We start from the raw sequence: 17,736 nt of genomic DNA on the forward strand, positions 1-17,736 counted from the left end.
ATGGCGCTCCATAGTAATGGGCCGAGCACGGAGCTTTTGGGGAAGGTAATGCTTGTATGCTTTAGCAGCAGTTTCAGAATATTATTTATGTAGAAAATTAAAGAAAATTCTGAAAATTTTCATTAAGATATTGCACTTTTTAATTACACTCTTATGAAAAAAGTTGGGTACGCAGTTTTTTAGCCCATTCAATTTTAGTATAATAAAGTCTGAAGTAGGTTGGGCTTAGCAATGATTTTTGACAAATTTTTTTCTTGAAGGTGTCGCTCATTTTCACCATATAAATATATTTTCGTTTTTTTTTTTTTTTGATATGGAGCAAATGGACGACACCTTCAACAAAAAAAAAATTCCAAAAATCATTAGTAAGTTCTAGCTACCTGAGACTTGCACATTATTATACTAAAATTGAATGGGCTAAAAAACTGCATACTCTGTTTTTTTCTAAATAGTGTAATTAAAAAGTGTAATATTTTGATGAAAATTTGCAGAATTTTCTTTAACTCTGAACAAGGTTTGGAGCTCGGATTTGTGGGGTCTTGGTCGTAGAATTAACCATATTTTTATAAAAAATTACGAAAAATAAAATACTTAACAGTCGACTGTAGATATTACAATTAACCATACCAATAGCCTTTCAAAACTTGAACACAAAATAATTTAATTTGTGTTTGCATTCTAATTATAAACATTTTCATGCATACACTGGCACAAATGAAGCAAACTAAATGACTAATAAAACAGTTGAAAATTTTACGCTAACGAGATCCTAATCCAATTAATTAGCCGTAAATTTTCGAGTTCAAAAATACAACAAGCAATAAACGAAAGTTTCATTAACCTAAATGGGTGGTGGTGGGTGGGTGTGAGAAGCAACACAGGACACAGCAAACTAGGCAGTGATGAGGAGGTCATAATTTTACAAATTCATACTTATTTTTCCCCCTGCTGCTGCTTATTGTGCGAGTACTTACTTTGAAAGCGCCCACTCCTACTTTCACTACCTGCCTTCGTTGTGACTCCCACGTTTCTCCTGCACCCCATTGTGCTCATGACTACTCTCTCTACCCACAACGCATTGCTATACATACATAGGTATATATGTACATATTTTTATATGTATGAATGCTGTTTGTTACTCATTTAAATATACTACGTGTGCTTGAATAATTTTTGCGCGCACGTAGCCAGCGTCTTCGTCGACACGTGTTCAATATTTAACGCCAACGCAGCGAAAAAAAAGGTACAATAGAGACAAAGGAATCCAAAAAAAAAAAAAAGCAACAAAAGCAACTTACTCTTAGTTAGTTTGTGATACACAATAAAGAAATGTGTCACATTTCGACAGCTGTTTTTGGACACTTATTCTAATTTCGCTAAGTCGTTAGAAACAGTGCGCCCATCCGCTTCGGCACGTCCACCGCACTTCATTTTGACATGCTGAGTTTTAGTTAAAGCTCAGAGTTCTTTCCACAAATTCCATTTTTTTTCTTTCAGCCTTTTCTAATTACGGTTTTCTTGTTTTTCCTCTGCTTAATTTCTCTTTGCAGCTTCATAATCGCTGCGCCTCCTCGGTGAAAAAGGAATGCACACTCGGCGAGTATGCGGATTTAATTGTACCTCCAACGGCCATCTGTCCGGCAGTCTTGGATCGCCAGCGCTCAGTAAATCAAGCCAGCAAAGTGAGTTAATTATGCTTTGCTTTGTTTTTTAGTAAATAATTTTTCATGTTGAATTAAGAACGTATGCATGTGTGTGTGTGTGTGTCTTTGTACTTCTTGCTGGTGAAATAATTAGATTTCTGATTCAATTAAATTGCAAGTTATCATCAAAGCAGGCGTCTTGCTAATTATCAGAAATTACAGAAAAAAAATTTAAAATTTAAAAGATTGTAAACCAATTTTTGGCAAAGTAAAGGAAACTAAGAATTTATTACATATTTAGTATTCATCATCGGGAAAGCGTCTAAGAAAATATTCCATGACATTTAAATTTAAAAAATAATAATAATAATAATAATTTAGTAGTAACTGAAGTCTTACGTAAAAGCTAAAAGTAAATACATTTCCTCCTCAACTGGCATAAGTCAATAAATACTTAACTTAAATTTATAGCATAGCGTGTCAAAAATTAGTCAATCTTGACAAAATAAGTGAAACTTATTAATCCCTCTTAAGTCTCTTAATTCAGATTGGAATCAAACAGAAAGGTCAAATTCACACCAAGCAGCCAAGTACCGTGTACCAAAAAAAATTTCTAGTACCAAGTACTTAGGTACAGAAGCACTTTAGTTAAAATCTATACAAAATCTTCATGGCGAATATTTTCATTTTACCAAAAAAAACTTAAAATCAATGAAAAAAATAATTATAAATGTGAAGCGATTGAGTCAGTAGCTTAAGTGTATAATTAAAAAATAATTAACAAATTAATTATAATTAACCTCTTTATGAATGTTTATATAGTATATAGAAACATGTATGCGTCTTTTTTATGTCTTCACCGAAAGAATCACAGATTTAAAAATTAATTCATTAACATTGCTTTGTCTTCTCCACTCCCTCCCTTTTATATCTCTTGACTCGCCTATCCCAAAAAAAAACCAAACGACAATCAAAAATCCAAAAACAAAACATAAAAATGTCACTCATACGCCTACGTGTCTGTGTTGTCATCACGCTTGTAACACATCAATCCAATCGGCTTATCACCATTCAACCAAATAACCAACCAAACAACCAATCAACCAACCGCAAACGCAACCACTAACCCAAATTAATGTGCAATCGATATCTTGTGCTTAAAAAAAAACTGTTTATATCTGCAATTATGAACTTTTTACTAATAAAAGAAATCAAATCAAATCCATCAGGCCACACACTTTCAAATTACCCCGCCCAACGAAAGTAGCTGTCCGCTGTTGGTGTTCGTCAATCCGAAAAGCGGCGGCCGGCAAGGTGATCGCATATTGCGGAAATTCCAATATATGCTCAATCCGAGGCAAGTTTATGATCTATCCAAGGGTGGACCGAAGGAAGGTAAGCAAGTGATAGTGCGTGTGAATGAAAATGAAATTTATACTAAATTTTTTCTCAAGAATTTTTTTTATATTTTTTTAATATTAAATTTCCAAATATAAGTATATGCATCGAATGCTAGCACATGCCGGTGGTTTCAGTCTTATAAGCTTCAACCAATTTTTCTAGTTAGAAATATATACATATGTATATTCATTCGAGATTCTTCAAGCTGTATGGTGCATTCCAGCATCTAGTATCAAATGGTTTATTATTAAAGCAGCTCCAAATCGAAGCGGGGCATCTTTTTAAGGGTTTTTAAAATCTGGTTGCTAAAATCAACAAATATCAGCATTAAGATAGTAGAACTTCTCACTTGGCGCTTTTAGGCATTCTGCGCTTTTCAGGCTTCCGGCGCTTTTTTCAGCTATGTATGTACATTAGGGTGCATCACTTGTCGATACTGTTTTTTCATCAGAATTATAAAGCGTATTATATTTTTAGACGACCGCTAAAATATTTCAAAATAGTGAGATTTCAAGACGTATTTTCAAGTCTGTCCAGCTTCTCAAGTAGCACATTCGTAAACTTGCGACTCAGCTATACATCAATGTGCTATTCTTCGGCGGAAGTCTTAGAATATATTAAATTTTATAATTCCGGTGGAAACCCCGCAACGGTTTTTTTCTGAGGCACCCTAATGTACAAATATTTCGAAACACTCGCTGTTGTGGTCTACGCTTTTGACAATGTCCCCTTCTCTACTAGTAAGTTAGTCGCGGAGAGCGTCATTGGAACCAGGCAGAAGATGTGGAGTTTATGGGGACCGTCCTCAGATCGGCTTACTTTATCATTTGCTCTTACACACGGTTATTGATTTTCTTGTGGAGATACTACAATGTTGAGTTCCCTAAGACTGAATTCTGACTTCACCTCAATACTGCGCTCTTGCTGACACATTGTAAAATCTTTCCTGATTGTTTCAGGCCTAACTCAGGGTCAGTAATCTCCACACCTACCTTGAGTAATATTCGTCATCATTTCAAGACCTCAAGGCCATCGATTACGTGTTGGAAAATAGTTGAAGGTGTATTTTAGAGTTTATGTGTCTGTGGTTAAAGGCAAGCTGCACTCAAAACGGTTTAGCGCAGCCCTCTTCCTATTTCCACACTAAACCCCCAATTATGTATGTGCACTTGATTAATAATCCAGCTTGACTCTTCCTTAAATTATACCACTACAATTTTATTAACTATATTTAAAAAAAATATTGAAACTTGAGTTGGGCATGGGTTCATATTCAAAATTTATTTAGGTTTGGTTTTTAAGGAAATTTTTTTACCGAAAATCAAAATATTATTTATTCTTATTCTAAACTAGAAAAAAAAAAATCTATTTATTTCTAGTTCTTGAATATTCTATAGCCATTTGCTTTTATTCTGTCATACTTCTCTCCTTTCTTTCAACACCTGCGCTTCTGCAGGTTTAACGCTTTTCAAGGATTTACCAAATTTCAAAGTGATTTGTTGCGGTGGTGACGGCACAGTCGGTTGGGTACTGGAGGCGATGGGTAAGTTAATTAAGCAAGGTAAACCAGTTTATAGCGCTTAAGTAAAAAACATGAAACGCCTTTGGCATCGAGCTTTAGAGCTTTGAAACAACGTTTGCTTTTTATTTCAACAAAGCTACATTTAATCTAACATATTTCAAGCTGTCACCCTTCTCACCGCCGTCATGATATGAGTGCTTATGTAATTAAATAATTGTATCACTATTTATTCTCCACCCATTCAACTCAGATTCCATTGAACTTGCCACACAACCAGCCATTGGTGTCATACCGCTGGGCACTGGTAACGACTTGGCGCGCTGCTTACGCTGGGGTGGTGGCTATGAGGGCGAAAATATCCCTAAGCTAATGGAGAAGATTAAGCGGTCATCGATTGTGATGTTAGATCGTTGGAGTATCGAGGTGACGAATGCGGTGCCTGTGGAGGAGGTACTTCGACCAAAGGTAAGTAAATAAAGGAAAAGGAAAGAAATGTTGCTTTCGTAAGACTAACAGAAACACAACAGCAATGAAATCAGTGCAAATCATTGCAAACATTTTTAGTCGCTGATGTCGGTTGATGAAAAACATCACTCATGCGTCATGTCTACCCAGTAGGGTGTTGCGAAATAATCAATTTTTCGATTGCGAAATTCTAATAGTGCGGAAAAGTTAAATACGATGATTAGATTGAACCATGTCTTATGCATTTTTTTTAAAAGATTGCTATTATGAGGGAGTATGCAGTTTTTTTAGCCCATTAAATTCTACTGCAAACTTTAAGTTGCTAAAAAGTGGCGTTAATTTTTGCCCATTTTTTTTAATTTTTTTGGTGATATATAAAAAATGCCGAAACTCCCACTTTGTCATACTACAAGACTACATACTCAAAATTTTTCTAGAAAATCGTTTAAAAAAGTATAAAAACACACATTTTGAGAGATTTTCGAAAGATGAACATTAGAATTTCGAAATCAAAAATTTTATTTTATTTTTTTTTTTGTTCCACCCTACTACCCAGTAGCAAATACACATGGCTTACACTTTCATATTTCTTTTTGTTTTTTTTTTTTTTATGCATCTCTCTCATGCCCTTTCCTCGCAGAGTTTCTTCTATGTCGCGGTGACATTTTAATTGAAATCATCTTTGTCCTACACGTTTTTGCACACTTTTGCTGTTGCACCTCCCACTGCATTGGCCCATATCAAGTGGCATTGGTTGGCACTTGCCAAAATCCAATTAGTACGCACGGTGGGCAGGAAGCGAATATAGGTTGCATAAAAATGTCGACAAAATCTGAAAGCAGGGTTGTATTTGTTGATATCTTAAGGTTAAGAATCCGCTTAAATTGAAATCCTAGCTGCTCCTGTTTTAAAGATATCCATATTTTATATACTTCTGATAGGATATATTTGGAAGGCGTACTTCTCGATAATTAGAGCATATTTATACGAAAAGAAATCTCATACATATCTGTTCCCCTTTTTTAACTCACTAAAACGTATCAAATCAATGTGAAACATTTTCATTTTTCCCTACCGAAAGAATAATTGATCGAGATTTATTGGGCGCTACCGGTATACAACTTAGATAAAACACCACAATTACCTTTTTCTGTAGCGTGAACTTTCTCATTACAAACACTTTCAATATCGCAATATAGGTATGTATGTATACAATATTGTATGCTATATAATACGGTAGTAATTTTTTATTAAAGGTTTGTTGCTATAAGCAAGTAGCGCAGGCAAGTCGAACTGCGCTTGTGCAAGAAATAAAAATGCTCTAACTTAGGCCAACGGTACTCCGCATAATAAGTAAATAAATTCAAAGCTTGTATGAGATTTATTTTGGTATTTATGTACTCTTCTGTCAGGAAATAATGACTATTGTACATCCAGAACACAAATGCGATCATAAGAAAATCGCATGAAAGTATGCGCTTTGTGTGTAGGGCTGCCAGACGTCTCGGTTTTCCCGGATATGTCCCGGTTTTAGACTATTTGTCCCGGTGTCCCGGTCCAACCTTAAAATGTCCCGGGTTTCATTTAAGTGTCCCGGTTTTCGATTTGATTGCACAAATTTTGCTTAAAAATGACTACGCTGAGAGAAAAAGGCGTTGTAATATTAAGAAAAATTTTATGAATTTACTGGGGGAATTTACTGGGGGGTATGTACCTAAATACGTTAAAATGACATGCACAGAGTTTTACAATTATAGCATAAGCCAGAAGTTTTGAAACAAGCTCACAGCAACGAAACAAATGACTGATATTTTAATGTCACCTTGTATTTGTTTTTTTTTTTTTCGTGAAACCTAGATTACTTATAAGTACCGTGCCGTACAAAATTATTGGCTCGGAGACACTTTCATCTGATCACAATTTCTAATCAGATCTTTTAGAAAAATGTTTAAAATGTAGCTTTTGAGCCAATTAGTAAAGTGCAAGTCTGAAGTTACCAGAAAATTTCGTTGATTTTTTGCAATTATTTATTTTTTGCTGACAATGTCTTCCACATACAAAAAAATGTCGAACATAGTTTGTATGGAAGAAACTCTCAGTAAAAACAATACCAAATATATTGCCTCGTTCAAAGCCATGAGCAAAATCGTGAATACATGGTTTTCCGCAAAACAAGCGGATCTTAGTAATTTTGATAAAAATCTTAACGAACTCCGCACAGCTTTGAAAAGTACTGGAATTTCTCAAACTGTCAAAATCCATTTTATCCTTAAACATTTAAAGCAATCTATTTCATTATTGAATAACGATGGTTTAGGATTATGGTCCGAGCAGGCCGGGAAGTCAGTTCGTAGGGAATTCATTAAATTCTGGGAAAGATTCAAAATAAATATGATTGATAAACCAACTTTTGTGAGTCGGCTGAAGAAAACTGTAATGACATTTTCATTCCAGCATATATAAAAACTTAACTAAATAATAAAATATTTAAATACTAAAATGCGTGACTATATTATATGGTAAGCCAACAAAAAAAATAAAAGGAAACAAAAAACAAATATAAAAAAATAAAGCAAGAAAAAAATATAAAAAAATAAAACCAAAAAAACCAAAAAAAGAACAAAGAGGTGCAAAGTAAGTTGCCTCTACGTGGTACGCCTTGGAAACGATTGAAACCGGCTAAGAACTTACATAAACTTATATTTTCACATAATATATATACACACATTTACTCACACATACATTGTTGAATATTTAATTCACAAGGATGTTTTTCTCTTTCGCAAAAGTCGGTCCTATCATAACTATGTAAAATGTGGATATCTTTAAAACAGGAGCAGCTAGGATTTCAATTCAAAGGGATTCTTAACCTAAAAATATCAACAAATACAACCCTGCTTTCAGTTTTTGTCGACATTTTTATGCAACCTATCTTTGCTTCCTGCCCACCGTGTACGAAAGCCATTTGATCGCTGCAAGCAAAAAAAAAAACAACGCATGGGTCAATTGTGTAAGCACCGCCTCTCACCCTTGCACACACACACACACACACATACGCAAACTTTTTACAAATAGTTTTATACTCCGTCAAAGTTGAGCTTAAATGCCATTACAAATATTGTAGTGTAATTCCGGTGGAAACTTTTTGTGGATCGCACCAAGCAAAGAAAAAAAACAAAAAGAAAACAGAATAAAAATATCAAAACTCTGAAATTCGATTTACCAATTCGAAGGATTTTTAACTCTCAAGCTTGCAAGCTTGCAAAACTTTTTTGTTGCTAAACTAATTTTTTATCGCTTCGTTTCTGTGCAATCGAACTTTAGAACTTTCTTTGAGCCTGCTTAGAGGTGTACGCATGTATGTACACATTTTTGTAGGTAGTTTGAAGTGGCTTGCGTACTGAAAGCAATTAAAAGCAATTGCGTTAAGATAATCTTTTTGCCGCTTCTAATGAACCAGTTGCAATTTGCTTAAGTGCATAAGTGTCAAACTACAAGATTACTTCATTTCTAATTGCGTTTACTCAAATGTGTGTGTAACTAATACGCCACGTATGAGTGCATTTAAAAGGAGAAAGTTAAAAAAAGGGTTTGTAAGAGAATGCTTAACAGCTAAATGAGTACATAAGTAAGCTTAGAAGGAGTAAATGCGTTATGAAATAAAGTGCATAGAAAGTATTATATGAGCTCTTGAATTATATATATATATACATATATACTCATCTATACATATACCCACCATGAAAAGCATGAGATATAGACAGCAGACAACAATTGCAGAAAATTGGCCGTTTATTTATGTTTTATTTTTTGATGTTGGTCAGAAAGTTGACTTGAATCCAGGCCTTCGAAATGGTAGTGCGCACTTCTAACCACAGCAGCCGCCAGTGAAATATTAGTAGGTACGTGGAGTAAAACTAAAGGTAACAGAAACCAATTAAAAATGTGTGATAAGACATAAAATTCACTGAAGAGAAGAAAACACGCATTAATCCGCGTAATTTTGGCCTCTGGCTTGATTATGATTGACATGCAGCCTTCCTAGGCGTCGGTAAGCATACAAGTGCTAGTGCTAGGATCTCTCATCGATGTTAGTATATTATTTAACTCCATGAATCCTTGAATCTGTATGGCGAATGATCTAGCAAGATATGACTCTCTTGAGAAGGATAGTGGGAATGTGGAGTCTTCGTTGTCCACAGGTGAGCTGCTCCTGGACAGATAGGGGTTAAGTCAGCTCATAGAGCTAAAACCTTCATTGTGAGGTGCGCTATTCTACCATAAACGTTTCTATTCTCTTGTTCTTATTTTTCTCCTCTCCCAATTTTAAAAGATATCATGGAACAGAATTTCAGCATATTAAATTAATATTATTAATCCAATTTCGCCCTCATAACCTAGCCTAACCTAACCACCTGTGTACTTCGTCGCTTTTCCGGTGAGTTCATAGCATCTCAGACCAATTTTTTTTAAATGACGCAGGGAAGGGTCTTCCTCAGAATCTGAATCTGAAAATGATGACTTACATATGTGATGTATGTAAATATCAGACCTTCACTGTCAACGTAAGACCACTACTAGTTTTTCTAGAAAAAAATTCTGTCAAGGTCTTAAAATTTTAATAATTAATTTAAATTAATTTAATTTAATTAAAACGATCATCGGATTCACTTCAAAATTTTTACTCGTGTGCTTTTTGGGTATTATTTTTGTTTTAATTTCAAAATGACGGACCCAATATGACGGATAATTTTTCAAAACTTAATCGAATCCTTCTGAAACTTGTTCACTTGAGGGTTTTTAGGGTCGCTAATTTTGAAAAGGAACACCGGATTGGTGATCAGCGACACCAAAAACACCGGAGTAACAATTTCAAAGTGAATCCAAAGAAATGTTTTTAATTAGCTGTCATATTGGATCCGCCATTATGAATTTTGAAAAAAAGCCACTCGGCATTAAAAAACATTTACTTTTACTAAAATTTTAATACCTTGCCGAGTTTTTTTACCTAAACCAATTTTGGCGTGAATGAGGGCTTCCGCTGACAAAGACTGTCTCATATGTACGTACGTATGTATATGCATGAGACTCCATACAAAAAATAAATCGGTACTATTAAATCGGTATAATTACTTTAAGACTTCTGCCAAAATAATCGAGAAAATACAGCCCTAAAAAAGTTTCTTTTTTTTTGTATAAGGAATGAAAAATATTTCTCGTGTGTTTTCTTGTGAACTGGATACAAAGCTTTAGTAGTAAATTTAAGAAGAATACCAGGCAATTGCTTGTAGTGTAAAGCATTAATACCCAGGCTACTTTGTCTCAGTCTTGTCATATACAACATACAAGCGGTTTTTATTTTGCTGTTATTTTTTTTTTTAGTTCTCAAAAATATTTAATTTACATTTCATCATTCAACATTCAACAAACCCGCGCTTCTTTATTTGTACCTCGCCCGCACAATTTTGCCCCAAAGTGTTTTTGAAATCCACTTCATTCAGCATAGCATTTCCACATACCCTTGTTTACATATATATATATGTACAATATGCATTTATCTTACCGATTTTCCACACACACAGGTCACGCTTCACTCGAATATGCAGAAAGTGATTGAGCTATCACAAAGTGTTGTGGTCGAGAAGGCGCTTTTCGAAAAATTCGAGGAGATTCATCGCAGCACCAGCGTTTGTACGAATATATGCAGCACCAGGCATGAGCACATGTCCACAATGGCGTCAACATCATCTATGAGTTCGTCGATTACCACAGCCACTGAATATGCCACAGAGGCGGCGACGACGACGACGGGCGGCTGCGGTGACGGCGCTGGAGTTGGTGCTGATGCTGGCGATGAGAGCAACGGTGGCACTGGGCGCGCAACCAAAAGCATATCAATGTCGACATTCGAAACGAAACGCATACTCGCCACACTCAGTAATAGCAGCAGCAGTTGCAGCAGCGCCAGCACGATTATTAAACAACAACAGCAGCAGCAGCAGGAACGACAGAGTGAAAATCACGAAAAATCGCAATCAGAAGACCTGCAATCACCTGGCATACCACAAATGCCGGAAGCGGCTAAAAGTGATGGTGTTAGTGCAGCTGCTGGTAATGATGATGATAATAATGGCGATAAAAATAACAATAACAGTGCCAATAACAATGAAAATAACAGCGATAAAAGCAACAATAGTGTTGTGGCATTCGATGAGCTCAATTCAATGCATGCAACCGATGCGCCAACAGACATTCCAAACAACGCTGAAAATGTGCAGAAAGACCAAAGCGTGTTGGCGGCAGAGCAAGCAGCAGCTAGTGGGCAGCAACAGCAACAATTACAAAGACCAGCAAGCAGCAAAAGCATATCAATACCGGTAGATGGCACTGCACACTGCACATCAGCCCCCCCAGAAGCTACCAGCAGCAGTAGCATCAGCATCAGCGCCACTGCCAATACTCACACAAACCCTACTAGTTACATTAGCAACGATGATGAGTGTTCAGCTGTAGCCGCAGCAACGGCAGCCACAGCCGCGGCCACCACAGCTATAGTGCCAACAACGCCTTCATCCCCTACAACGCCATTGTTGCCCCTTCTGTGTTCTCACACGCATTCACCCGCTGCCAAAGAGGCGGATGAGGCTGTTGCAGCGCCTCTATCTCCAACAGCATTTGCAGATCCTGCAACAACGACGGACGGCGCATCAGCAGCTAAAAGTCAGGCATCGACTTGTTTGCCGAAGCAAATCAAAGTGCAGCCGGAAAAAGATTGCACAGTGCCCTACAACATCATCAACAACTACTTTTCGGTTGGTGTGGTAAGTGTGATTTTCTTTTTTTCATTTGCGAATGTATGTACGTATATAGGGTTTGTCTACCAGGTAATCATAATTTTAGGCTGAGTCGAAAAGAAAGAAATTAGTACAATTTTACTCTGAACGATGTACTCGTTGTGTTTATGTACCAGTGGAATTGAACCAAAAATACACCTACAGTCTGCCTGAAAAAATCGGTAAGAAGAAAAGTTACGTGAATTAAAAGAACCGTACGATGTTCTAAAATCAGGGACCGAACATAACAGTTATTGTTGAAACTGTCAAGGAAAAATTCACCATGAAGGAAATGTTCTACAACTAAGTGATAGATACTAGAGCTCTAGATACCCGGGTATCGAGCCATGCGAGTAGCTCGATACTCGCTCGAAACTCGTTCATTGCTCAACTGATCAAATGTTTGTTCAAAATTTTCGAGTTTTTGAACAATTTCATAAACAAAAGAAAATTTGTAAATTGAATTTGTCAGCAGGTGCTTTCTAATTCATGTTAAATAAATTATATTATTAAATACCAATGTAACAATCTTTGCATTATATATCAATAAATTGAAAAATTTAAAAAGTTGCTACCAAAAATGTCAATATAATAAAAAAAACATTGCTCAAGTTACTCGAAGAAACTCGAATTGCTCGAGCTCATGCTCGATAATTTTCGAGTAATGAGCATTGAACAAGTGTGCGAGTACTCGCTGCTCATATACCCGGGATGTTTGAAAATGTGCGAACAAAATCGAGAGCTCTAATAGATACCAATTGATTTCTTTTATCACCGAGACTCAAATTTAAAAAAAAAATTGATTTGCAATTCTTAAGCAAAATTAAAAAAAAATAACAATTATTTTTGATTTTTATATTATAAATCGAAAATAACAATTATTTTTGATTTTTATATTATATGTCTTAGATAACAGTTATTGAAGACTTTTACTTAAAAAAGTCATCATTAAAAATCAGACAGTGGCTTTTACTTTTAAAAGTCATCAATATAAATCAGTCACCGACTTTTATTTTTAAATCATTCGTATAAAAGTCGTTAACATTTAAACAAAAATTTACTACGACTTATGCAAATGACTTTTATAAGTATGATTTAAAAAATAAAGGTCCGTGACTGATTTTTAGTTATGACTTTTATAAATAAGTCTTCGATAACTGTTATGTAAGACATATAATCAAAAATAGCTATTATTTATAAAATTCGGAAATAACGGTTATTTAAGGAGTAATTAAATAAAAATCATTAAATAATTGTTAAAGAGCGTTTTTTTTAATAAACGTTGTAACTGTTCCGGTTAAAAATTGAAGGATTTCAATACAGACAAATGCGTAGATGATAATCAAGCCTGATAATACAAGTTCAGGCACGTACTTTATAAGTATATCGATAATAATATCGAAAAACTAATTGATAAGAATTTTGGTAATCATATCGATATCCATATTGACGAATATACCTATAAAATGTATCGATAGCTACGTCGATAAATATACGGATCAGTTAACACCACGATAACGATATCAATGCATGTGATTGTCATTTTTCTGAAATTTATTAGGATTTACCGGCAAACCAATATTGTGGAGTACAAAATTTCGTGCCTTTAACTGCTCATATCTTAACAATCAATAGTATGTGGGCTATATCTATGTTGTAATGATCTTATTTTAAAGATATAAATGTTTTTCGAGACTAAATATGTATATCGATAAATATATCAATAAAAATATCGATTATCATATCGTATCGTTAAAAATTTCGACAAATAAATGAAAAAATAAATATACAACAATATCGATAACTGTATCTGTAAATACATATATCCATATCAACATCGATAATACAAAGAAAATTCCGAAATAGTCGCACATGTCACGAAATAGTCCCGGGAATCTCGCACTAGGCTCGTAAATCCCGAAAAAGTCCCAAGAATTCCGAAATAGTCGTGAAAATCTTAATTTAGTTCCGAGAAACTCTAAAATTCCGATATACATAGTTCCCAAATTGAGGCATGGTGAGCTTAGGTGAGGCGTGGTGAGAGCGGGTGTGATGAGTTAAGGTTTGGTGCAATAAGTTGTGGTAGGATCAGTTGTGGTGTCTCTAAGTGAGGTATGGTGAGTTTGTGTGGGTTGAGTTAATTTGGCGTGAGGTGAAGTGAGTTGTGGTTAGGTAAGTTGAGGTGAGTGTAAAGTAAGGGGGTTATTTGTTAAATACCAAAATATTTTTAATTGTAGTTATAAAACCATAATAAACTTATTCCAAGTTGTCTTTGTATGTAATATTAAATGATAGGAAAGCATTAGCTTTAGAAAAGATTGGAAATGTACTCGTTGTCAGGCATGCCACAGAGTAACTGAAATCTTTCGGTTATTTTCATGATACAACCTTCGATTAGGCTCACATTAGAGATGCTGTGAAGTTTTATGGTTGAGAAATACCACAGTAGCCTCAATATCATTTACATTCTGACACAATTTCCCCAACCAGGACAAGCATAAAGCATCATTGCGTGAAATATTGTTTTTAATATAATAATTTTATTATCTGTGCTTAGATCGGTAGATTTTCGATTTATCAATGTGTAAACCATTTTTGTTGCAATATTTACGTTATTGATTATATTTTCAACATGTACGTAAATTCTCTAAGGCTTCATTTTACTCCGAATATTACTAACAATTTTTATCAGCCAAGCTAATATTTTATTCCTGTATGAGTGCCATTTCAGAAAACAATTCTCCATAACGGGTTGCCCTATAAATATTACACAGAGTAGATGTTTATAAAAATTTAGCTTAAAACTGAAAAATTAAAGTCGACTTTAAAATTTATTCGCACAAACTGTTGACAATTCTTTTTGTTCACCTCACTTGAAGGCACAAACACTTTTTGAATTTAGTGAGAGTATGTAAAATTGATTTATTGTTCTTATTTTCCAAAAGTCCACATTTAGCTTTAATCAGTTCTCGCTCTGTCTATATGTACAATGCATCGAATCATAACCTCATACATCACGCTTCTGTCGGGTTAAACAGGACATCTGCGCCTCAGCGTAAAATTTAGCAAAAAAAAAGAACTTTCTACAACTGGTTGCGAACGACATTTTTCTCACACAGACAATTTGTTTAGTCATACTTAAATGCATGTTGAAAAATATGTATATGTCTACGCTCTCAGCTACGTATATGTAGGTTTACGTGTGCGAATACATACATACGAGTAAGTACATATAACAATAATAAACACTTCTTTACTGTTTGTGTAGACTACTCTTCTGACTGAGGGGTATTAGGCGAAGATAAACCGTAACGGCTTGTCCTTTTCCCATGATTTATATTCGTTGACACTATGCTACGAGACCTTACAACAACCAACAATTGGCGACCGACTAAAGGCCGAGCGTATTTATTTCTCAACAATTTACGGCAAAGCCACTAATCCGTCCGACTTTTAGTGCTTCTCCATTACTTGGTGTGGTATTTTTTTAACTTCTTTTTTTTATATTTTTCCCCCTCTTTGTGAAGCTTTTTATATGCATTACTTCTACTGCTTTCAGTTAAGCGGATTTATTTGTTTCTGCCAACTTTTTCTATACGGCTGTGTTGTTATCCTTTACGCTTGAAATACATATTTGTAGCAAGAAAATTTATGATGTAACCTTTATGAACATTTATTTAGTACTTACTTGCATATGCATTGTATGTATGCATGTGCATGTGTTTAGGTTTGAGTGAAAATTTTTAATAGAAATTACGACTAATTATGTAGTTGGATTGTGGCTGCGAGTGCGACTGGTTAGATATAATAGACTGTTTACTGGAATTAATGTCCGAGTCTATCGAAATAAAAAAGGGGCTGCTTTAAATTTTTCCAAAAGTATTTTTTAATTTCAAAAAAAATATTTACAGAGCTTAAATCGGATATCAAAATGCCTACTGTTTATTCAAATTAACGTAAGCGGAATTTTTTTCAAAATTTTCTTTTTGATGCAGAAATATTCCTTGAGAAATCTAGATGCATTTCTGCATCAAAATGAAAATTTTGAAAAAAACTGTCGCTTACGTTATTTTGGTGTCTAGGCGTTGATATCGATCCCTAACTGCCAAATTGATTTTCTTTTTGGCGCAGAAATATTCCTAGAGCATCTAGATGCATTGCTGCATCACAAAGAAAATTTTTTGGTTAGAGAGTTGCCACCTGGTTGAAAAATGCAGTTTAAATAAATTGATAATATAAAGAAAATATTGCAATATGGCTATCGAGACAAAGAGGTTTAAGAAGGCTTACCCACGAAATAATTTTTTTGGGGAAGTTGCCACATGTTTAAAAATTTTAATTTAATTTTATTTAATTGATAAAAGATAAGTTAAATATTGCAATATGGGTATCAAACTGAAGAGGAAGGCTTACTGCCGAAAATATTTTTGAGGAGGGTGGCCACCTGGTGGAAAAATGGATTTTAACTAAATTGATAAAATAGTTGAAATATTGTAATACAGGTATCAAACAACACAAATATGCTTTTAAGGCGCAGTGAAGCACGTCGGGTATAATCATCAGGGAACGAACTTTTAGGATCTAAAAACCTATAAATAAAAGGTAAAATAGCGAAAGGCAGGAAACTAGAACCAGAAATCACAAAAAAGGCAAAACAAGGCACTAAAAAACGACAAAAACCGAAAAATAATCTAAAATTACATTTATTCTAGAAATGTTTATGTATTTTACAAAAAAAAAGAAAAACTATGAACTAGTTTCATTATATGAAAAATTTTGACTTTGAATCTTTTACTATTTGAACAACATTGAACCACAAGATGCATTTTAAAGTTTTCTGGCAGCATTTCCATTCGATTTTTGCGAAGAAAAACCTTGAATGTATTAAACGTTCGTTCGACGTGAGTTGATACAAGTGGCGTCCCAATATAAATATGGAACGGTTAAAACTTTCATATTATCAGGCCTTTTACAACTAAAGGCCAGTATGCAGCTCTCAAGAAAACGGACAAGAAAAAAAATGCCATTATTTCGTGTTTGTGTCGAAGGACACTCTTTCCCCAAGAAATACGATTTTGACGTAGAATACGTCTTACCTTAAGGTATGGGGGCTATGTTCAAATGTTGTAGTTGTAATTTTTAGAGCTTCACAAAAACGCTTATTGCACGAGAACTAATAAAGCGATTTCAAAGAAAAGTGTGGCGTTTCAAAGATAAAATTCCAAACCTATCGACAGATTCATTTTTGTAAATAACCAATTCGGTTTCTGTCGTAAAAACGACGGTAAACATTGCCTTATTTTGGGGTCAATTTTGAGCCTTTAAAGTGCTCTAGCAACTTATTGTTGGCATATATAACTTTCATTTTCGGGATATAGGTTCTTTGGAGCAGTAGAAATATTATCGGGTACAAATTTTATATAAATTTAACAAATATTGAGCATTTTAAGGCAAAAAATTGTTGAAAAAATTTGCAAATTTTTTTCATTACCAAAATGCTCGAAAACCGCTCGAATGATTTTGTTTTTGTTTTCTTTAATCAAAAATTCAAGAGTTTTCCTTTCGTTTGGTGTATGGGAAGTATTGGTTGATATCTTGTATATATGTTTATTTTATTCAAATATATGGGCATAAATGATTTTCCATACAAAATCACCTCGTCATCATTTTGCAAACACGTGCATATGTTGGAAGTGTGGGAAGGAGACAAAATGTATGTATGCGTATGTAATGCGGCTTTTGATAAACAGAGGCGCGCTATTTATAACCTAATCGCAGCGTGTGTACATATGTAAATACATACATACGTACATATGTTGATTGCAGTTAATGTGGATCTGTTTCTATTTTAAATTTGTAATGATTTTGTATA

General features: G+C 34.6%; 1 protein-coding gene across 1 annotated transcript in view; it reads left to right on the forward strand.

Annotated features, from left to right (window-relative positions):
- The window catches only part of LOC118743264 (diacylglycerol kinase 1), a gene marked incomplete at its 5' end in the record, with an annotated part of 152,188 nt that overhangs the window by 111,832 nt on the left and 22,620 nt on the right, over positions 1–17,736 (forward strand). The window contains 5 exon segments of the mRNA XM_036475837.1: positions 1,551–1,682; positions 2,852–3,038; positions 4,501–4,587; positions 4,817–5,031; positions 10,614–11,852. Of these exon segments, the coding sequence (XP_036331730.1) occupies positions 1,551–1,682; positions 2,852–3,038; positions 4,501–4,587; positions 4,817–5,031; positions 10,614–11,852 (1,860 nt within the window).

Source organism: Rhagoletis pomonella, unplaced genomic scaffold (genome assembly GCF_013731165.1).
Source record: "Rhagoletis pomonella isolate Grant_MI unplaced genomic scaffold, Rhpom_1.0 Rhpom_scaffold_00007, whole genome shotgun sequence".
Lineage (NCBI taxonomy): Eukaryota > Metazoa > Arthropoda > Insecta > Diptera > Tephritidae > Rhagoletis > Rhagoletis pomonella.